General features: G+C 36.7%; 2 protein-coding genes across 2 annotated transcripts; one reads left to right on the plus strand and one right to left on the minus strand.

Annotated features, from left to right (window-relative positions):
• Nucleotides 1-2317: 2317 nt before the first annotated feature.
• LOC105162268 (uncharacterized) lies at nucleotides 2318-6956 on the plus strand. Its single transcript, XM_011080264.3, has 5 exons — nucleotides 2318-2838; nucleotides 5177-5980; nucleotides 6123-6202; nucleotides 6309-6380; nucleotides 6484-6956. The coding sequence occupies exons 1-5, from the start codon at nucleotides 2506-2508 to the stop codon at nucleotides 6758-6760; spliced, it is 1566 nt and encodes a 521-aa protein (XP_011078566.2). The 5' UTR covers nucleotides 2318-2505; the 3' UTR covers nucleotides 6761-6956.
• A 323-nt stretch (nucleotides 6957-7279) lies between these two features.
• On the minus strand, nucleotides 7280-15825 carry LOC105162267 (uncharacterized). Its single transcript, XM_011080262.3, has 6 exons — nucleotides 15467-15825; nucleotides 13005-14075; nucleotides 12460-12633; nucleotides 8713-8855; nucleotides 8053-8163; nucleotides 7280-7892 (listed from the first exon to the last, which is right to left on the minus strand). The coding sequence occupies exons 1-6, from the start codon at nucleotides 15590-15592 to the stop codon at nucleotides 7829-7831; spliced, it is 1689 nt and encodes a 562-aa protein (XP_011078564.2). The 5' UTR covers nucleotides 15593-15825; the 3' UTR covers nucleotides 7280-7828.
• Between the last annotated feature and the right edge of the window lie 5958 nt (nucleotides 15826-21783).

The raw sequence follows: 21783 nt of genomic DNA on the forward strand, positions 1-21783 counted from the left end.
GATTTTGGTATAACTTAATTCACAAAATAATCACGACAAAAGGGGCGAATGGATTAAGAAATTGCATTTATTTACCAACAATTTTTTTTTTTTACAAGTATGCTTAATCGCAGCCGAAAACAAGCACTAACTACTACATGAAGTTTCTCGCAGCTGAACACTATACTAATGGAGAAGAAAATTCCTATCAGCATCTCGATCACTACTACAGATTTCTGTTTCTGCACTGAAGAAAACAGCATAAACAGACGGTACGTGGTACAGAGCTCACCTTCGTTCGAGTGCCGCGCTTTCTCTTTCGGCAAGTTACTTCGTTGTTCGAACCACACGACTCGACGTTCGTAAAAAAAGGATGGATCCGTGGGTGAGTTTCAGGGGAAGAGGAAGGAGGAGGAGAGCTGGTTTTGTTTGAGAAGTCCATTGAAAGGAATGGTTGAGAGAGAAAATCAATTTTAATTGATGGGAAAGAAGCAAATAGTGGCTGACAAGAAAAGACAACTATGACAAGCCTATTTGCCCTATTAAATTTGAAATTGAGAAATGAATTGGGAATGCATTCTCACTAAAAAAGGTACAAAACAAACACATTCCCACATTCTCAAACAGTAAAAAGTGGGAAAGTCCCATTGAAAACACAACCAAACCAGCCCTTAAATTTATAATTTTTCAGTTGTTGATTCAAAATTTTCAAATGTTAATTTGAATTTATTTGTTCAGGGATGTCTTAGGGCACTAGATGGGATACACATTGAAGTACGGGTATCGAATTCTAAAAAGGGGCGTTACTGTAATCGCAAGGGCTAAATAAGTCTAAATGTACTTGGTATTTATAATCCTGAAGGACTGTTTACATACGTATTGTCATGGTGCAAGGGAAGTGTCGTTGATGGACGAGAATTGCGTAATGCTATAAGCAGACCAACCAACCAGGAAGTGCCTAACGGTATTGTCCTTTTAAAATCATACAAAATCACAATAATTTTGCAATATCATAATCTACTGTTCTTGTTAATTTTGATTTTATAACTTCATATGTTGATCTATAGGTAAGTACTACCTTTGCGACAATGGATATGCTAATAGGGAAGGTTTCCTCACCCCTTACCATGGTGGAAGATATCATTTAAAAGAATGGAAACGTGGTGGTGTGGACCACAAAATACAACATGAGTTGTTTAATCTGCAGCACGAAATGTTATAGAACACACTTTTAGCTTATTGAAAACTAGATGGGGGTTTTACGAAGCCTTTCATACTACTCCATTAGCGTGCAGAATCGAATTATTATTGCTTATTGTCTTCTACATAATTACGTGCGTATGGAGATGCCTAATGACCCGTTCGAATGTGAAGTCCTTGAGGTCCCAAACAATACAGATCTTTCGAACACGGATTTTGTGAGTTCCATTGAAACAACTACTGCATAGACTGCAAGGCGTAATGAGCTAGCTTCAAATATGTATACGGAATGGTTGCGCCTCTGAAGGATCATTGCAGAAGATGGACTTCCTACTGTGTTGTCGTTTTTTTTTTTAATTACTAAGTCAAAGGTTGTAGCATTAGCTTTTAATGTTGGGTCGTTTGGTTGTATTAATGTGTGAATCTAATTTCAGCATAGTACGACCATGAATGAACCCTCTTAATTTTCCAAGTTTCTCATTTATATGATTTTAGTTATGTTCATTCCTATTACCCGGTTACATGACTTCATTTTCACAGACTCCTGACAATTACCTCCCTTTGCAGATGAACTCATTGGATAGGAGCAAACCAAAACAATACAGGGCAAAATCAAATAAGACTACTACTAGACGTATGTGGACTCAATAAAAAATTTAACTTAATGTTTGATTATTAATAAATTTAAATAATTATATTTGCACCTCCTAATCGTGATATATTTATACAAATCACCCATATTTTAGGTATAATTATAAAAAACCACTCCTAAAATCCAAAAAGTAGGATAGTGTGTGTAATGATGTTGACGTTGTTAGGGTGTATGTGTAATTTTTTAAAATAGGATGATTTATATAAAAAATATCGATATTTTTGACATATGTATGTATAATTTTTTAAAAGACAGAAATAAATTGTATGAATAGACTGTAAATCGGGAGTGATTTATTCCTTGTGTTTTTTAATTGTTGGATCAAAAATCCCAGTCACACCCTCACGATCTCTTAAGCCCATCAAATGGTGGGCCCAAAATGGAACTACGGCCCAACAGGGTAAACCCAAACGTCGTCGTATAACATCAAAACCAACGTTTAAGAACCAACGGCTAGTCCCAACTAATCGTTTACACGCACAAATTCAAAATTTCTACAGCAAAGTGAAAAACGAAAAAAGGACTCCCCCTTCTCTTCATCATCCACAAAAGCTTAGAGAGAGCCCAGAATCAAAAACAAAAATCCCATAAACTCAGAGCTGATCCAATCTCAGTAAAAACCAACGAAATCCCGCAAAGATTCATACAAGTAGAAGAAAAGGGTTTTCCAGAAGATGGTATACACATACACACCCACATACTACTCCTCACTGCACGACTCCATCACCTCAATCTGCAAGACCATCCTCCCATTCTCCTTCAAGAAGAGGCGGATTCCGGCTATCGCGGCGGCCGAGCAGCGTCTGTCGAAGCAGCAGTCGGATAATCTCAAGTGGCAGCAAGATTCATTCCACAAGATACTGAATCTGATGGGGCTTTGTAGAGAAGGTATTGTTCCTGAAATGGAGGTGTCTGCTTTCAGAACACACCTTCTCGAGACGCTCATTGCGTCACCGGTCGATCACGAGCCTCCTGCGGTTTTGAGGGATAAGCTGATCTTCTTGCAGGTGAGTGGGATTAGCTGGTTTTAATTTGTTTTCATGAAGGGATTTCCTGAGTGTTGATTTGCTTATCCTTCTTTTCTTTCATTTTATGTTGTGAGTTGTATTAGTGTAAGATAAATAAACGTAAATTAGAACATATGGAACTGTATGTTTTACGAAGATATGGAGAAAGATTTAGGTTGTCTTTGGCTCTCTTTCGTGCAGTGAGAAAATGAAAACAAAGCTCAGCTTCGGATAGATAGTTATGGATGTTAGGAATTGAATTCAGTCAGTTTGTTGACGTGTGCATAAAAGTACGAAAAGAAGGAGTTACGAGACACAAGATTTATGTATTCGGAGAATCCCCTAAGTTCATGGTCGTCTAATACTAGGGTGCCTGCAAAACATCGTAAACTTACAATCTTATCCTTGTATGTAATATTGGTTCAAGTTCCACGCTCTAACAATATAGCATTTATTATAGGTGTTGAATTCGGAGTTGTCGCTATTGTCAGATAATACAGTTTAGGTGTTTAGCAAGTAAGATTGTATCAATACTGAGAGGAACTAGAAAAGTCAGAATTGCATTACATGGTTTGATCAGTGATGAGGCAATTCTTCAATAATTAGTGAATCATAGTTTCACTAATTTCTAACAAACATATCTTATTGATGAATACGCATTCTTGAGAATTTCTTATGGTACATGCTATTTATTTCTTTGGGTCAAGTATCATTTGTACTTTAGCTCTGGTAGTTGATGATAGAGCTCTATCTGCCAAATGAGAACAAAGAGTTCTTCCTGATCATTGTGGTATGTTTAAGAGGTATTTGGTTAAACTTATATATTTAAGAATTGTCAACCATCTTATTTTTTTGTCTTTCAAGCTCATTCTGTGAGCATTTTATCAAATTCTCTATAATTTCTTACAGCTTTCAAACATTTGTATATGCTTTAAAGAACTTATAGACTCACCCCAAAACCCTCTAGATTGTGCAACACCGTCCCACGAGAAAAATAATAAAAGAGAGAAGTAACAAAACATGCCAATTTTTATTTTTATTGGTTATGTTTTCATTTTTATTTTCAGTTTTCAGCATTTCCAATTGTAGTCGAAAAGTTATATTGGTTTTTGTGTGAGAAATGAAAACATATTTAGAGTAAAAATATCAAAACTATATAGTTAGAGGCGAGAATGGAAAATATATTTGGAATTGGTGTTCTTAGTATATAGGTATATAGTAGATTTAAGATGTGAAAGTTTGTTTGGTTATATGACTTACTTTTTTGTATTTTGAGCCTAAAAAGTCGTATTTGCATTCATTTTGGTTTGTTAATTAGTGTTACTATTTTGTGCTAATTCACGGCATGCGTGAAGACTCACTCAAAAGATGAAAAGCATTTTGTGTATCGATGAAGGCGCCTCCGTCCACTTCATTTCATAGCAATAACACTAATTCCATAACACCTTCACTGTGTTCAGTTAACACTAACATTCAAACTAGAGGGACATATTCATCACACTAGTATTTTTAATGTAAGGAGCGCAACAATTCACCACGTAGCAAAAGGACTGCGTTCTTAAAATAAGACAAAACAACATAAGTAACTATCGATGCCTATGCCCATTGGGTACTGTTGTCCGAGACACAGTTGTGCTTCTCTTGTATGAGGCACCCGACTTGTAGAACATCCTTTGAGGGTGGGGTCAATAGGGCAAATTCTCGAGCAATTATCCTAAGCTTCACAATCATGAGGTGCTGACAACTGTGGTTGGAAAGAGTTTGATGGACCTCCAATTTCCCTAGTCGGCATAAGCTTGGTGGCTTTCCCTAGTGCGTATCTTGTCATGGTCTAGCGCGCCTATGGTTTAAGCGTGGTGGCGTTCGAGTGCACCTATTATCCGCTGAATTGTTCGATATTTCAATTGGTCGATCAAGTCGCCAAATGAAGTCAAATGGCATACTGCAAGAAAATAAATATATGTAGTAATAATAAGAAAAATTCATTGTAAATGAAAATAATACATTATACAAATCATCCTGTAAAGTGTTTTCAATAAAAAAAGTGTCAATTTCATTTATGGATATAGCATTCGTGACAATATGATGTTAGCATTCATGATATTTTCAAATCTGCAAGTGCTAATCCAAATACGTACGAACCGATATCATTGTAGGCCCCTATTGGTCTGTCTTTGCTTCAATTTGTTTCATTATGCAATAAAATTGTAAAGGAAAGGAGAAGTTCTTGTTAACTTGGTGTGTGATAATAAGCAGAACAATATTTCTAAAGATTACAGAGGGATACTTTTACTAGGACCACGGAAGTTATGGTGTTTTTGTGGCTTTTTTCTCTTAGGAGTTACTCTATGCCAAATGCATATCAGAGGAAGAGTACCATGCATCAAAAAGGCCTTTGTTACAGAGACTTGCAGTGCAAGGAGCTGAGATTGAGGCACGAGATGTGATAGTCAGAGCACACACGGAGATTTCAGACGAAGAATGGTTTGTTATAGATCTCAAGGACGAGAAAAGCTTGGTTAACCAAGAGATGTTAACCTCCAGGAATAGGTCAAAAGAAGGTTCAACTGTGAAAAAGAAGAAAGCAGCTGTGTCTGCTTTTGGTTTTGTATCACCAGATAAAAATGGGAAGTCGAAGGACAAGAACAACGTATACACTGCAGACGCTAGAGGTCTTGGGATCAATGACCGAAATGTGTTAAGCACTGTGTGTCGTTTACATGAGAAAGAAAGCGACTCAAAGCCGTCTCTTCTCATGGTGGGGAGCTTACCATCAGAATTTGTGATGGGTGCTGAGAAGCAGAGTCTTAACAACAAGGGGAAGAGGAAGCCGTTTCAGATCCTTTTTCAGAGAGAGCCAGAGGGGCGTGCCACTGGTGGTGGTAATCACATTGGTATGGAATCTGAGAGTAAAGAAAACATGAAGTCCGGAAAAAAAGCATGGATATTTGATGGATTCAAGAAATGGAAGAAAAACGACACTGAGGATGAAATAGATCCGCCGTCCCTCAATGAGCAATCAGATGGAGCAAGTTATGGTGGTAAGCTTGTGGCAAACCCTGTTGGGGAGGGACCAGACACCAAGCAAATCAAGAGGAAATTGCATCCAAACGGCGCACCGACTGATTTCTTTGTTGATAAGGTGTAGAAATTTATGTTGCATTATAATTTCTTAAGTTGAACTCATGAAGTTTTTGCCTACAGTTTTACTTAGACTTGGCTAGAGCTTCAAGTTGGCCTAACTTCTGCTTCTGCTTTGCATGATCTTCATGGAACTTTTGCAGGTTTTAGGAGAGAACATAAAGAAGGAGCTATCCCGGATCCGGACAGAACTTGTTGCAAAAGATCCAAATGTTCATTTTTCGTAAGCATTTCCTTTCAGATTCAATCAAGGTTCTAGAAATAGTATTTTGAGCCTTTTGTCTTAATAACACATGGATTAACCACATGTATGTATAAATTTTGCTTAGAGATGATGAAATTGAAGCCATCTCGACTAGGCTTCCGGTAGACAAGGCAGACATGGAAAAGTTTTTCTCCAAGTGAGATGCCATTTTATTCATTCTGTTACTTTTTAGCGATTGTCGAATAGTCACAGGGTCGAAGTTAAGTATTTGCATTCTAATTCTTTTCTTGAAAATTCAGATTGTGGTGTGATCAATACGGTGATATTGTGTTAGATGTGGTTAGAAAAGAATTCAAGAATCACATGAAAGAGATGGGAAACTCCCGAGGGAAAGCAGGGGAGAAAAGGGACAAGCCTGACGATGATGAAAATTCACCTCCAAATCTCTTTGCTCCGCAGGGCAATTCAAACTGTACAAGGCAAGGAAGCTTCCTGTCCTCGAACAAAGATCATGCATCGATCAACCATAGTAGCATTGATAAGGGATTTAAGTACAACCCCTTCTTTGATATGTAAAGATGGTTTTAGTACAAAAAGGCCAAGATCTTATCGGCTTTAAGTTTACCTTAAGCAATGGATTCCTGCAGGACTTGAAGGCATGGTTCTTGCATGCCAGCCATCTGCAGTTAAAGAATGTGTTATGTAGATAGGATGATTGTACTTAGACCTGTCAGATGCTAATTTTCTAACTCTGCAAACATTTTGCACTGTAGCTTGTATCCTTTCAGGGTTCAGTTTACATTCCAGGGATCCTATGCTAGTATTCGAGTTTCCATGCTCCAAACCACCAAGGGTAACAACTTTGTAGTTGGGAGGAAGTTGTTTATAATTTTTAATTTAAATCGATTTAATTCAAGTAGTTCAAACGTATGAACTACAAAATATACTCTTTCATCTTATTTAAACAGTTGCGAACACCCCCTGAATAGCCTTCCCGATTTCTTACACAACGGAAATGCTGACAACATGTGTCTTACCAGAACCCCAGAGAGTAAGGAAAACAAGAACTGCATACAACATAATGTTTCTGCCACATAAAAGAGGATAGCATCTGATTGTTCAGATTTCAAAATGGCAACTATACAGAAACATTCAGTTGTTAATGCTGTTCTACAGGAAACGTGTTTCCCGCTCATGGGAGTTCCAAGAACATCTCCTTCACTCTCTCAACTAAAGCCTAATACAAACATGCAAAAGTGAATGTCTCTATCTCATCGCCACTAAGTAGGACCGAAAATCTGGGAGCCCCGTGTAAGGCGGAAAATGCTAAACCACAAGTAAAATCGTTGACCTTGCCTGATCTACTTACATGTGAAAACATAAGGATTTTCAGCAAAAGGCTAGAAAGCCATTACATTTTCGAATGTCATGATACAAGTACCCAAGTATAATAATTCTTTTTCTTCTCTTTCCTTGCTGTGGCTGCAGAATGCACCAACTAATATACCTACCCAATCAAGATTCTGATATTGAACCAGAAATGGTTCTGGTTACGAGTATAAATGACATATTATTCCACGAAAGATACAACTCTTGAGGCCCATCTTATCGGTTATATAAGAAATTGACCAACTGAGAAAGATCTTAAGTAGAAGTAGAGCCCTCTGAGAAACCCTCACGAACATCTCCCCGGCAGAGTGGGCACACACTGGAGCACCAGAGAAGAATCAAGCATTAGCATCGGAAGAATCAGGTGTTATGCTTGGAAATGTGCACACCCACACGCACACAAAGTCAACAGAACAGAATTTGGTGGCTAAGGTTTGTATACACACACAGACATGCATAATTCAGCAATTATCACATACCCATGAATCTCTTTCAGCCATTTATCTACACATGCCATGTGATACTCATGCTGGCATGGAAGAACTCGTATTTTGTCTCCCTCCTCATACTCAGCCAGGCAAATGTAACACCTGCATGATGGTTTCATGATTAAAAGCTAATCGACCTTGAAAGATAACAAGGTATGATCTGTAGTCATTTGATATCATAATTGGGCAAAGTACAAAGAAAGGTTTACATTCTAATCTCTTACATTACTGTTCAATGAATGATTCATCCTTCTCCCAGATACACTAAATAATCTCAGTTACTAGCATGTCTTACTCTTACCACAATGATTTTGTTTCAGAAGATAAGTGCAGAAACAATTTATTGATTTATTAACCAACCTCTTGTTGTACTGAAAGCTTTAAGGATTAAAAATCTCCAATTATGGCTTGGAGCACAAAGTCACTAAGAGATCCATTAAAGGGAATCTTAAATTTTTAAGAATGTCATTTCTTAGTTGGGATCTCTGTCCTTATTCCTGTGTTTTCTTTAACGTCAGCATATAGTTCATGTATCCCCCCATCTTATACATCCTTTCAGAGAATGGGGAAATGGAGAATCCATAGCTCCCAAACTTGAAATTTTCCCATTTTCACCACAGGCCCATAAGAAAAAGGCGGGAGAAAACATACTGTAAAACATCATCGGCACATTCCAGTTTTCCTGTTTTTCTGTGAATCTTCACAGGAAAAGATTCAACAACTGATTCAGGAGCTGGAAGCGAGACCATAGACAAGGAAAGGGACATAGGCTGTTGGTGGATTTGATCAAGTATCTGCACATGCACAATATACAAGTTAAGATTATCCCAGAGGATCTAAACTCCATATGAGAGGTAAGAAAAAGTTAAGAATATTAGTAGAGTTTTCAAGAATCTCGCACATAAAATTACTACTCGCGAGCAGTAACTCACTGAATAAAAACAAACCAGATAAATTGGGAGGCATGTGTTATATGAACAGAAAACATAGTGTAGTACAAAAAATCAGAACAATAAACTCATGCTCTCAGCTAGCAGTAGATGTCTCGAGCCAACTCAATTGAAGCTCGAGCTTGACCTCTTTAATGAGTTGTGATTGAGCCCAGATATGGGTGCCCCAAAGCTTGAAAACAAGCTCACAAGTGTTGTTTTTCTTTCTTCTTTATTTCACATAATTCATTTTTATTACTAGTAATAGTCTATGATTTTCATTAACAATAAATGTTAATGATAATTTTATATATATTAATATTGAAATTAAAAATATAATCTCTTGAAACAAAATGACAACAATACTTTCTTACATTAATATTAATAGGCATTACAAAAAAATAAAAAGATATTTGGAATTATTGACTTAACTGATAAATTTAAGAATAATGAGGATAAGTATGATGAAGAATAATATTATTATTTCAAAAAATAAAAAAAACAATTCAAATTAATTTAGGTATCACGTATCTTTTCGCAAGTGAGTTGAGCTCATTTAAATAATAAGCGCAAACTCAAGAAAAATCAAGAGTTCAATATGAGCTGAACTCATCTGCTCTCCTACATTAAGCATCATATTCAAAATCAATATACATCTCTCTGATCGTGATAGCAAAGAAAGCAATGACTTTAGTTCCTTAAGCAAATGAGCCTTGTCATCAGCAACCCACCACACCTCCACCAAATGAGCTATTTGAAAGGGTTTATTTCTTCCCTCTAGCACATGCTGGCTGGTTTCCTCTTCTTTTTCTAGTCAAGTGCATTTTTCTAACAGAGTGTGTGGTTAATTAGGTAGCAGCTAAGAAAACCCCAACTAATAATGTGACGATGAGCTTGACTTAATGCACCTAAATTGGGTGATTGTTTAACGGCTCCAACCAATTGAAGCACCCGAACTAAAGGCTCCCTCTAGGAAGATTGGCAGAGAATCTTCTTGATATCAGGTGAGAAATTCCAAGATTAAGCCATCATAAATCTTTATCAACCCATTGTTTGATAAGTTAGCCACAAAGTTCAAGTCAGTCCAAGTCCCCATAGAGACAAAAAGTTCTACTATTTCATATGGAAAATTTTAAGAAGGTTATGAAATATAAAATAGAAAACAGGTGCTTCTTAGCCAATAAGGATTGGTGACTATAGGTGGGTGCGGGATCGGCTATGGGTTTGTAAGCCCATCAGGCTTTTTATCCAGTTGGAATGATTTAAGTCTCAGATCCTTTCAAATTATACCTGATCTTTGTCCAATATTCAGATTCAGTTCAGGTCGGACATACTTCAGGCAATCTCAATTCTGTCTAGACATTAAAAAAAAAGAATAAGAAAATAACTATAGAGAACAAAACCAAATTTGAAGGCGAGAGAGCTCTCGTGGATGAGGAGTGGATCCAGGACATGAGCATACAGAGGCTATAAAGGGAGGGAAAGGAGGAGGTGCTTGATGGGATAAGACATAAAATAAGGAAACCGAGAGATATCAGTCTTTCATAGAAAAAAATGTGAAAAGGTTACTTGATCGGAACGTTGGAAGATAGAACCAAAAAATTCATTGTGCCTACTACAATCAGCCAAGGAGACAACATAGAGTAAGCAAGAGGAAATAATAGCAAGACACAAACTAATCCATATGCTTCTATTTTTTATATGATTGAGGCTAGAAGCACGCTATAATGAGCATGATGGGTGTCTTGTAACCATGTATGCATTTCTAGAGAAAAAGCAATAAGAAACTACTATACAATATTATCTCCAATTCCACAGGATAGGACTAATGGGCTAATATTTTAAAATTTAATGTTGGTAGATTAGAATCAAATATACCAATACTAAAAACATATATATAGGTAAACATATATACATATAATATATACCATATAATGAAAAGTACATCATGCTTGCTTCAACTTCACTTAGTAAGAATATGCTCCTTAAAAGTTCTGTTACCCAATCCAAACTACAAAAGTCTGAAGTTATGTCCACCCATTGGCGACTGAAGTAATAAATTTAAACTTTTTAATTGGTTAGATTCCGTTGTCAGACAGAACCAAACAACCGAACCCAAGATATTATAGCTCCAAAAAAGTATGATGTTAAACATTTGCAGTCTTAACCTACTTTTTGATTTATTGATTGATTAAGCTAACTTGTCTCTCATAAAAGACAGGTTTGCTGCGTTAGACACATATATAGCAGGTGCAAAATATAGATTATTGTGTCTCCTGTTATGCACATGAACTGGAATACGATTTACCTACTACAGTACTTATGTACAAATATTGCCACTTCCTCTCATGTATCAGTAAATGCAGCAATACTAATTTAAGGGATTAGTCATGAGGCTAGAATTTGAAAATACAACATTCCAACAGATAAAACTTAAAATAGCATAATCCACATGGTTGTAAACTCGTTACTTGGACAATTTCAGGAGTGGGTATATGACTAAATGTTGGATTCATTAAACTTCCAAATTTGATTACATGGGCAAGCCAGATATCGAAACTCCTATGTCAACTAGTAACCAGTTAGTTACATCAGATAAAAGTAAACCTTTTCAAAAATCTAGCAGATTATATTTGAATGAGATAAAACTTATAAGATAAGAAAATCACATAATACTTTGTTCTGCTTCCTACTTTGTGAGATATTTAATGGTGCTTTCTCCCATTAGATTGCTCAAGTGTCAGGCATCTGACAGAAGTACTTCCTCCATTTAGTTCAAGGAGACTTCTGGTTAAGAATGAAGAATTGATTTAAGTGGTATTATTAGTGTTTCTGTAAGTGGTGAAGGATGAGAAAAACATCACGAGCTTAATTGGATGATAGCTTTCTTATCAGGCAAAACTTCATATTTAGGGGATAAGAGGATGAGCAGACAGTGGTTGATGCCAAACCTTTAATATGGTCCCAGGCTCTAGCTATTGTTACAATCAGTAATTCGCTTTCTCAAAATTGTCTAGCATTCAGTACCCCGGACCTCGACGAACTCCAGGTCCATAAATGCAATCTTTTACAAAAAAAACTCACCAAAAATTGCCCTGGTTAATTCTGTAGGCACTTGAGGTAGTTAAGCCAAGTGTATGAGCTCCAAACGAAATACCTATCTGATATTGTTGACCATTTTTTCATATAACGTAATCACAACCTAATTAATTTCAAGAAATAAAGCTCAAGCATGACTCTTTAATAGTTGTGAGCTCTTCCTACAGAAACATTTACCAAGATTAACCGCTTATGCTCATAACACTAGATTTCTTTTATATTGTAGTGTTTCACTTGACACGTGCAATAGATTTCCCTTTTACATTTTCCTTTAGTTGCAGGCATGCATACATTTCTCTACAGGGCAATATATATTTACAAGAATGGGGCAAAATCATAACTGTAATATTCGAGGGGGAGAAAAGAGTACCTCAAACAATGCTTCAGCCAGCATGACTATTCGAGAAATGCCAGCACGTGTGCCAGATTCCTCAACTGATGAACTGGACTGGCACGAGCATGAACCATCAGCATGTATTCCTCTAGGACAGACTGAAGTTGGATGATCGGTTGAATCAAGATTTCCGCGAAGTCTCTCCCAGATCTGTATAGAGTAGTATAATTAACAACTATCCAGCAGAATGCAACACTAGACATCATGACAATATTTTCATACATCCCACCTGAGCAGGACTTGCATTGTCATCCTAAATAAGGAAAAGAAGTAGAGGGCAAGGAATGGGACACAAAAAGATTAAAATTGTTGACAAAGCCCATCAGTTGTCCAGAATATATACATACATAGATAAATAAGTATTAGTTAGTTGTGTACTTGAGCAATGAGAGATTCTCTAAAGAAGAAGAAAGAAAGAAACAAAGAATGAGTAAAATTTCAGGCAAGTGGTAAAGCAGAATGAACCACAATCACCTCTCAGAGTATCTCTCAGAATAAAAAAAGCCAAAAAAGTATTGTACCTCAAATCTTGAATTCCATCTTTGTTCATTGCTGCCTGGAGTATCTTGTTCATTACTGCCTGGAGTTCTTTCTCCATTACTGCTCGGCGTTTGTTGTTCATTTCTTCCTGGAGTTTGCAGTTCATGACTGCCTGGAGTTCTACTTCCATGAGATCTTAAATCTCCTCCAACCTCGTCATTGTAGAAACTACCAGTAAAATCAAGGAGCCATCTGTCGTGAGATCTCAAAGATTCAGAATCACCAGGCGAAAAACCTAAGGCTCTTGATTCTGTATGCCTCCGAGAGCTGCGTCTCGAGAAAGCATCCCAAAATAATCTTCTGCTATTCCTTCTTGCCTCACGACTGTTGATTTCAGCAGAATTAGTTGGTAAAATATTTGAGGATATACTCACAACGTCCACCTGCAGTAGGTTGACATCTTGTCTGTTATGTTCCCTTTCTGATACTAGAAAACCTACATGTGAAGGTGTTACCTCCTGAATGGTATCATCTCTTGGCAAATGAGTGTCCATGGGTGAATCAGAAACAAAAGAGGAACCAAAATCAGAATTAGAGAAATCAACTTCTTCGGAGACATTATTTTCAACTGAAAGTTCATCTAACAAGAGCCCTCCAAGACCATGAGAATATACATTGCCTGTATTGTTGAACCGTGGACCAATTTGAGATAAAGCCCCATTCATGTTGTAATTTATGGTGTTCATAGCATTCGTACTCGACATTTCATTCAAAGAAACACAATCTGCAGATAGTTGATCTACATAGGAAGTACTTGCAGTTTCAATACCTCTAGAATGAGCAGTAGATTGATAAGAAGGAATCAACTCCCTACTCTCAGACAAAAATTTCCCTCTATTGCCACGCTCAACATTGCTCCCACCATCTTCTGGAGCAGAATTCCCATTAGCAGCAAACCATCTTCTAGACGAAACCAGACTTTCACTTTTGCTGCTAACCAGATCATCCCCATTGCCCATTGACAAATCCGATTTTTTCCTCAGGAATTTGAACTGCTCTTGATGTCCATGTTCTGCAGAATTTACCAGTAATTCAGCTGGATAATCTTCCATCTACAGAAAACAAATGACAATGCATAGAATTAACACCTAAGATACCTATCCCTGTTGGGAAACACATTGTGCATAAGAACAGGATGCTTAATGACATTTATCAGATATGCATTAGCCCATTCTGATCGCATAAAACAGAATAAATCACAGATAACCTGAGAATAAAACCAGAGACGTCCCAAGACAAAATTATCTATTATGTTTTCCACCATAGTTGCTTCAATTGTACGTCCTAACGTGAACTAAGAATTCAGATGAAAAAGGAGACAGCTCAATTAGCAGACTAAACTAAGTTCAAAAGAGCTCATTATTTAATATATTGCAGACTCGCATACATCGGAATGAAAAAATCATAGCCTGGCTGTCCATGTAATTTGGAAATACCATCTTGCTGAGACATTGTTAAGCAAGGAGTCTATGATATCAACAAAAGGACCTATTGCGGTAATGGTAAATTACTAGCTTATGATCAAACTAAATCAGAACCATATTCGGTTTCAGAAGGCATAAATGTCACTTTTTCCCGAACTTGCCTCATCTCAACAGTTCAAATATAAGAATCCTAGAAAATCTCATCAGATTAATCAACCCAGTTTAAGGCATAAGCATGTTACCAGCAGAAAGGATGTTACACATATTTAAATCTTTGATTCAGGAAGTTCGATATCCCTCTTCTAAAATTGAGCTCACTTCATAGGAAATAAACAACTGTTATGGGTTTGGTAATATCTCAATAAAATTTAACGCCAACTCCCGTTATACAGAATTAAGCTTCAATTACATTCAATCGACTCAATGATTTCTTAACTACTTCAAACACCTAGAGATAAACCCCAGCCACATTTCTTGGGCCTAACATAATGCTCTGAACATCTTTTCCATTAATCCAAGCTTCAATACTTGAAAGGAAAAAGATATCAGCACTGATCCTCAAAATTCTTTTCATGCAAAAGCACATCATTCAAAAATGACAGTTGGAGCAATTAATAACTTTCAAATTCAGATATACAATCTTCAGGAAAATGCACATCATGCACACATAGTCCACAACTAAATCCTTAACCATTTCAAACACCTGGGATTCATCTCTTTCCCGTATCATTTTATTGGGACAAAACACAATTCAATGACAATCTTTGTCTTGTTTTCAAACTTCCATTAGTTGAAAGACGAAAAACTGATTTCGTCACATAATCAACATCCATCACGCAAAATCCCATCATTCAAAATTTCCCCGAACCATATATTGGTAAAAAATAAGGAATAAAGCAAACAAGAAAAACACAATTCAGGGGAAGACCACTAAAGCACAAAACCGAAGACCACAAGAATAAAAAAAAAAAAAAAAAAAAAGGTCGATCTGTTGACTCCCATTTACAACACCACCATACCTCGCGAGATGATGAGGAGGCACCACACACGAGGAGCGAGGAGATAGCCCGCCTCAGCCTTGGCCGAGGGCGTTGTTCTTGGGGCCGTGAACGGCCTGACCTCGTCCGGCTGATGCCCGAACCCATCTGATGATTCTTCTCTTTTTCCCTTCTCCTAACAGAGAGGACGAAAAAGGGGTATCAAAAAAAGAGAAGAAAATACGGATTCCTATGCGCGCATACACCAACCCTTTGTATGCAATGGTGGGGAATGAAGATGAAGAGAAATGGTGGTCATAATAATGGAGGGCTGTGTGTGTGTGTGTTTGCGTTGCGTGAAGACAACACGGCTGAAAGGTGAGAGGTCTGTGGACTCAATTTCGAGTTTTCAAATCTTATTTATAGTTTCATCATTTATTGGGCACTAATCCTTTCTCATATATCTTAATTACATATTATTACATTATAAATCATTACCAATTTTTTATTATATAATTTATTTTATTTATATATTTAGTCTTTTTTTTTGTCGAATTTAGTTTTTAATATTTTATATTTGGTCTTTTATAACAAATTTAGTCATGTATTAATAACAGGACCGAAAATGTAATTTCATCTTAGATCAATATAAAAAAAATTGCAAATACGTCAATTCAATCAAGAAATTCACAGTACAACAAAATAACATTACAATAAACTCACATGAGACAAATAATTCACTACGATAAAACTATATTAAGTGAGATAAATACCCAAACGTCCGGTCAATTCGAATCCATGACCTCAAACTTATTCATGAAACCTCAGCCCTGACCATTAAGCTAAAACATTATCAATACACAAAAACTATATAAAAGATCAAAATAACAATAAATTCAAATATATGTGTATTTTATATGAAATTATTATTTTTGTTAAATTGTTAAAAAAATATAAAATAGATATATATATATATATATACTTGTTTGTTTGTGTTTTCTTTTTCAGTTTAAGTGAAAAAATATATTTTTAATCTCATGTAGATTTTAGTATAAAATGAGAATATGCTGGGATTACGAAAATTGTATTTTATATTAAACTGTAGTGTTAAATTAATATATTTTTAATAAAAATATATATAAACAAACATATTTATCAATTGCTGTCTCAAAAATTAAAAATATTTTACAGTGTATGAAAAAAATTAATTTAAGATAACGAGTAACACTGAAATAAATGTATAATTTAAATTTTGCCGTGTATTTCTTTAGTATAAGATAATATTTTTAATTTGTTTATAGTTAATATTTTCGTAAAATAATAGGAGGTCTGTTTTTTAAAGACGTGTATTATTTACTGGATATAATATGGGATATGTATTTTTTTATTAGATTCTTACTATATATTTATATAAGTGAAAGTATTTTCTTAGTTATTCCTCCTAATTATTTTGATTAAATTATGTTGTTTTCATTTGATTTGAGATTGGACCTAAAATTAGATGGATTACCAGTGAGAGAAGAAGGTTAGAGAGAGAGAGAGAATATAGGATGTTGTTTTTAGTACCATGTCTTGATGTGACTATGTTATCTCATTATTGATTATTATATTATATAGATTTATTGACATTAGTGTAATAATATAAGTAGAAAATTGGATTAATTACACTTAAATCTTCCTTAATTAAAATCATCCTTTTGTCCAAAAAAAAAAAAAATTATACTGGCACCTTCTTTTAAAATTCTTTATTTACATTTGATCCCTTTCTATTTGAGGGAAAAGAAGAAATTGACATCAACAAAAGAAAGTATATAAATTTTTAATTTTACTTCTCATTTAATATTTTTATGTATATTTTTATTCTTATAAAGGGATAAATGTAATATATGAATTTAGTGAAATTAACATCATTATATTTTTTCCTATAAGTATATTAATATTACATAGAAATATTAAATGGGAGGTAAATTAAAAATTTATGTAATTTGTTGATGTCAATATTTTTTATTCAAACCCTAATGAAATGAGGTTAGATGTAAACAGTGAATTTCAGAGAAGATGTAAGTATAATTTCATATCTCACAAGAGGTTTAAGTCTAATTAACTCTAGAAAATATTACTAAAAGACCCTTAATATATAGTTTTAATATTTGAAAAAATTCATAGAATACCAACTATTAATTCCAAAAGATCAAATTTCTAGTACTTTTACAAGTTTGCCTAAATTTTTTTTGGGCAAATAGGGGTTGGGATACAATTTCTTATCAACGTTCTTTTGAAATAGGGTGTGCATTGGATAGCTATTCAAAAAGCACTCGTCAACTTTTAACTTTTAAAAAACTATTGTCAGGATGTTTTTGAAAGTACTATTTCACTAGGTATCTCGTCATGGGAGTTTACATCTCTCTCCATGGGAGTTTGTTTCTAACTAAAACTCTTTTCATGCTCCATCCTCGGTAACTCTTTACATCGATGGTGGCGTCGGTGAGGTATTTTGCACTAGGCTTACGAGGATTTACTGTTGTCCAGCAAGGAACGTTCTCATTTTGATATTGAGTATCGCAGCGGAAGATCCTAGTTTTCTTTGTTTTCTTTCCCGGTGTCCTAGGGTTAGGGTTATGTCTCATTTTCCCGTGGTTTGTCACCCATTTGTTTTCTCCTACATGTCGAGTCTTCTCTTTTTCTTTTGCAATTTAGGTTTAGGTTCAAGTCAGTAGTTTTCATTACGTAGTTAGTTTTCATCGGTTCCCGTTCTTTAGATTGTTTTTTTTTCTTTTTCGTCTTTGTTTAATTCTTTATTGCCTCTTTTTTTGGTGTGTTTGGTTTTGGTCAGATTTGCATATCCAAATACGATTGCTGACCCCAAGTTCTTAGTGCTTGTGACCAAGGGCTTTGCTCGTCTGTGTGTCTCTCTTATCTTGCTCTCATGGGAACAGGGATACAAATCTGATGAGGTTTAAGTCAACACTAAGTCTGACAGAGGAAGCGGCAAAATTGGTACTGCCAGAGGGTTATGAGAGAATAAGTTAGAGGATCATAAACTCTTCGTGAGAGGAAGGTTGCTCTTAAACCTTCCTTTTAATTTCAATGTGTTATGCTGATCAATTAAGGGGGTAATCATGCCAATGAAAAGAATGGAGATTAGATAATTTCCACAAGGTCACTTCCTGTTACGTTTTAATCATGTGATAGATAGGAATAGAGCATCGGAGAGATGCCCGTAGAGTTTCGATAAAAATATACTGATTCTCAACAGCCTCAAGCAAGAGGAAAACCCAATGCAGGTGGACCTAAATTGGTGCTAGTTCTTCGTACATATACATGACTTGCCCATCCGAAAGATGAATGTAGGGGTTGCAACACAGATTGGAAACCATATTGGTAAATTTAAGGATATGGACATGAACGCTAGGGGGTGTCCGTGGGGACACAGTCTTTGTATTCCTGTGGCGATTGGCATTAATAGTCCGTTGAAGCGTGAAGTAAGGCTTAGGATAACTATGGGCAACGAGCATTGGTGACCCTCACTTACGAGAGACTTCTGAATTTCTGCTACCTATGTGATCAGCTTCGGTATATTGGTAAGTATTGTGAACTACTGTTCTCGGAGGATTTTTTAGACCTGGGGGATAATATACCATATGGATTGTGGCTTCATATCCTAACCCCCATCCGGGGTCGATCTACAATCTCTTGAAGGAGATGTTCTATCCTAGGACTTACGAAGGTGACGATGCAGGATACAGGGGATAAGCAGGGAAAGGATATTTTTGGGGGTTTCCACGCGTCTACTTGTGGTGGCAACTATGTTCCATAGGGGGAGTGATAGCAAGAAGGTGGTTGAGAACCAGCCACCTGTGCAAGGGTATAGTGCACTTTCGAATTTAGAGAAAAATGAAATGTGTGATAGGTAGTGGAAGAGGTCGAGGGTGTGCTGGAAGTTGAGGCTGGCTATAAAGGTGATCACTAGAAGGAATTAGGTGTCAAATGTTAGGTTAGGGGCGAGCAGGAGCTAGAGTTGCCCAACTTTCCGGCAACATTGAAGGATGGCTTCCAAGACGCTCATTTCATGCAGGTTGAGGTTGTTCTTCTAGGGGTTGATGGGATTTTGGGCCGTGTGGGGTAAGAGGTGTTGAGTGTTAATCTAGTTGAGGTTCTCCTCCAATTTTTAACTCAGAACCGGATGCCTCGACTGAGGGGATTGAAAGCAGGGTCAACGAAGGGCGACTAGCTCTCTTGCTACGAAGAGGGGTCTTGAGATTAATATTATCGATTAGGAAGGGGCCTCGATTCGACTTAGTAAAACAACGTAGACAACTCATTGACGGAGAGTTAGTTCTATATAGGCGGAGAATGCGACACACTCACCGGAAGCCGCGAGACTCTTAGCTTGGAACTATTAGGGGTTGGAGTCGTCTTAGATAGTTCAGACGCTCAAAGGGTTGGTTAAACTCCACAACCCCACCTTAGTCTTTTTCTTCAAGACTAAGTGCAAATAAAAGAAATATGATAATGCGAAAGCAAGATTAAATTACTTCAGGTTTGGGTTGGAATCTAGAGGAAAATGAGGAGGTTTGTGTTGCTATGGAGGAAAGATGTTAAGGTTTGGATTCAAATAGTCTTGAACAACCATATCTATGTTACGATGTTCGTTCTTGGAGAACTGAAGGGATGGAGTCTCACAGGTTTTTATGGGTTCCCGGATGTAGCAAGCAGAAAGGAATCATGGAGTCTCTTGTGGCGGTTGAAGATTGCCTCAATTACACCTTGGCTCTACATAGAGGACTTTAATGAGGTGTTTGCCCAACATGAGAAACAGTGTTAGTTCCCTCGGCAATTGTGGCAGATCGAGGACTTTTGAAGGTGCCTTAGGAGTGCGATTTCCATGGGCTTTGTTGGCTTGGTTTTTGCATGGTGCAACATGAGAGAATTCCTAGCTACAAGTTTGTGCCCCTATGGGTCGTGCATGTTGTAGTCTGGATTAGATGTCTTTATCTCTAGTGACAAGAGTGGCTCACGAACATGTAGTTAGCTCAGACCATTGTGTTGTATTGTGGACTTGGAATAAACAGTTAGGGGACCTAAGAAGCGGTTACGGACGAGTGTGGGCAATGTTATGCGACGAGTGAAGTAGTTGGATTGGGAATTTTCCGATTTGCAAGAAGGACCGCTGACAGTAGCCTCTAACATGACAGTTCAGGTGCGACGAGTTGATTTGGAGCTCTTGATAGCAAATAAGGAGCTATTTTGGCAGCAACGTGCGAAAGCTAGGTGGCTTCGAGAAGAGGATAGAAACATGACCTATTTCAAGCAAACAATGAAAAGAAAATGCAATTAAACAACAGTCCGATGAGGGTGGAGTTCTTAAGGAAGGAGAGAAGGAAATTGAATGAATTATAGTTTCATGCTATAGTGAGATTTTTTGGTCCGAAAAACCCGATGTCAGTAAGATAAACAAGACACTTGCATGCTTGGAACCTAAGGTCACTAGCTTTAACCATATGCTCTATGAATGAGGAGTTTCTTGGGTCGTTCTCTGCAAAGTCAAACTAGCCTTAAACCATATGCATCCTTTGAAGTCCCCTGGTCCGAATGGTATGTCTCTTTCCTTTTATCAGAATTTCTAGAATATCATCGGTGTTGATGTCATGTTCTTGTGTTCTTCACATTCTTAATACTCGTTAGCTTGAACCTCAACTTAAATCCACTCGTGTCATCCTCATTCCCAAGTGCCCTAACCTATAGAGTGTTTCACAATTCCGTCCCATTAGTCTCTACAATGTTATATATAATATTGCGTCAAAAATGATTGCAAATCATATAAAACTTTTCCTACATAATATTTCTGACTATCAGTCTACTTTCATTTCGGGTTGACTAATTACAGATAATGTGCTTATTGCTTTCGAATTAAATCACTATCCCGTAATATGACCTTGATTCATCAAAGCCCTTTTGCCTTGGCCTGGCCTGGTCGCCCTACGTAGCTAGCCATTCAAAAGCCAAAAATCTCGTCGTAGTTTGGCTACTTATCTTCAGTAGGGGCCTTTAGTCTTTTAATTACAATAGGACTGGGAGAGAGGACCTTTCCCTAGTATGAGAGGATCGAGATAGTACTCAGGGTCCACGGGTCATGTGTCTTTGAAGGTGGATATTTGTAAGGCCTATGATCTAGTAGAAATAGATTTTTCTTGAGAGAGTTTTACTTACATTAGGATTTCATTCATCTTTTGTATCCCTTATCATGAGATGTGTGTCGTCGGTGTCTTACTCTTTTCTGCTTAATGGGAAACAGTTTGGGTACTTATGATCGAAATGAGGTTTTCGTTAATGGAATTCTTTATTCCCCTATTTGTTTC

Source organism: Sesamum indicum, linkage group LG5 (assembly GCF_026168435.1).
Source record: "Sesamum indicum cultivar Baizhima isolate 11 linkage group LG5, ASM2616843v1, whole genome shotgun sequence".
Lineage (NCBI taxonomy): Eukaryota > Viridiplantae > Streptophyta > Magnoliopsida > Lamiales > Pedaliaceae > Sesamum > Sesamum indicum.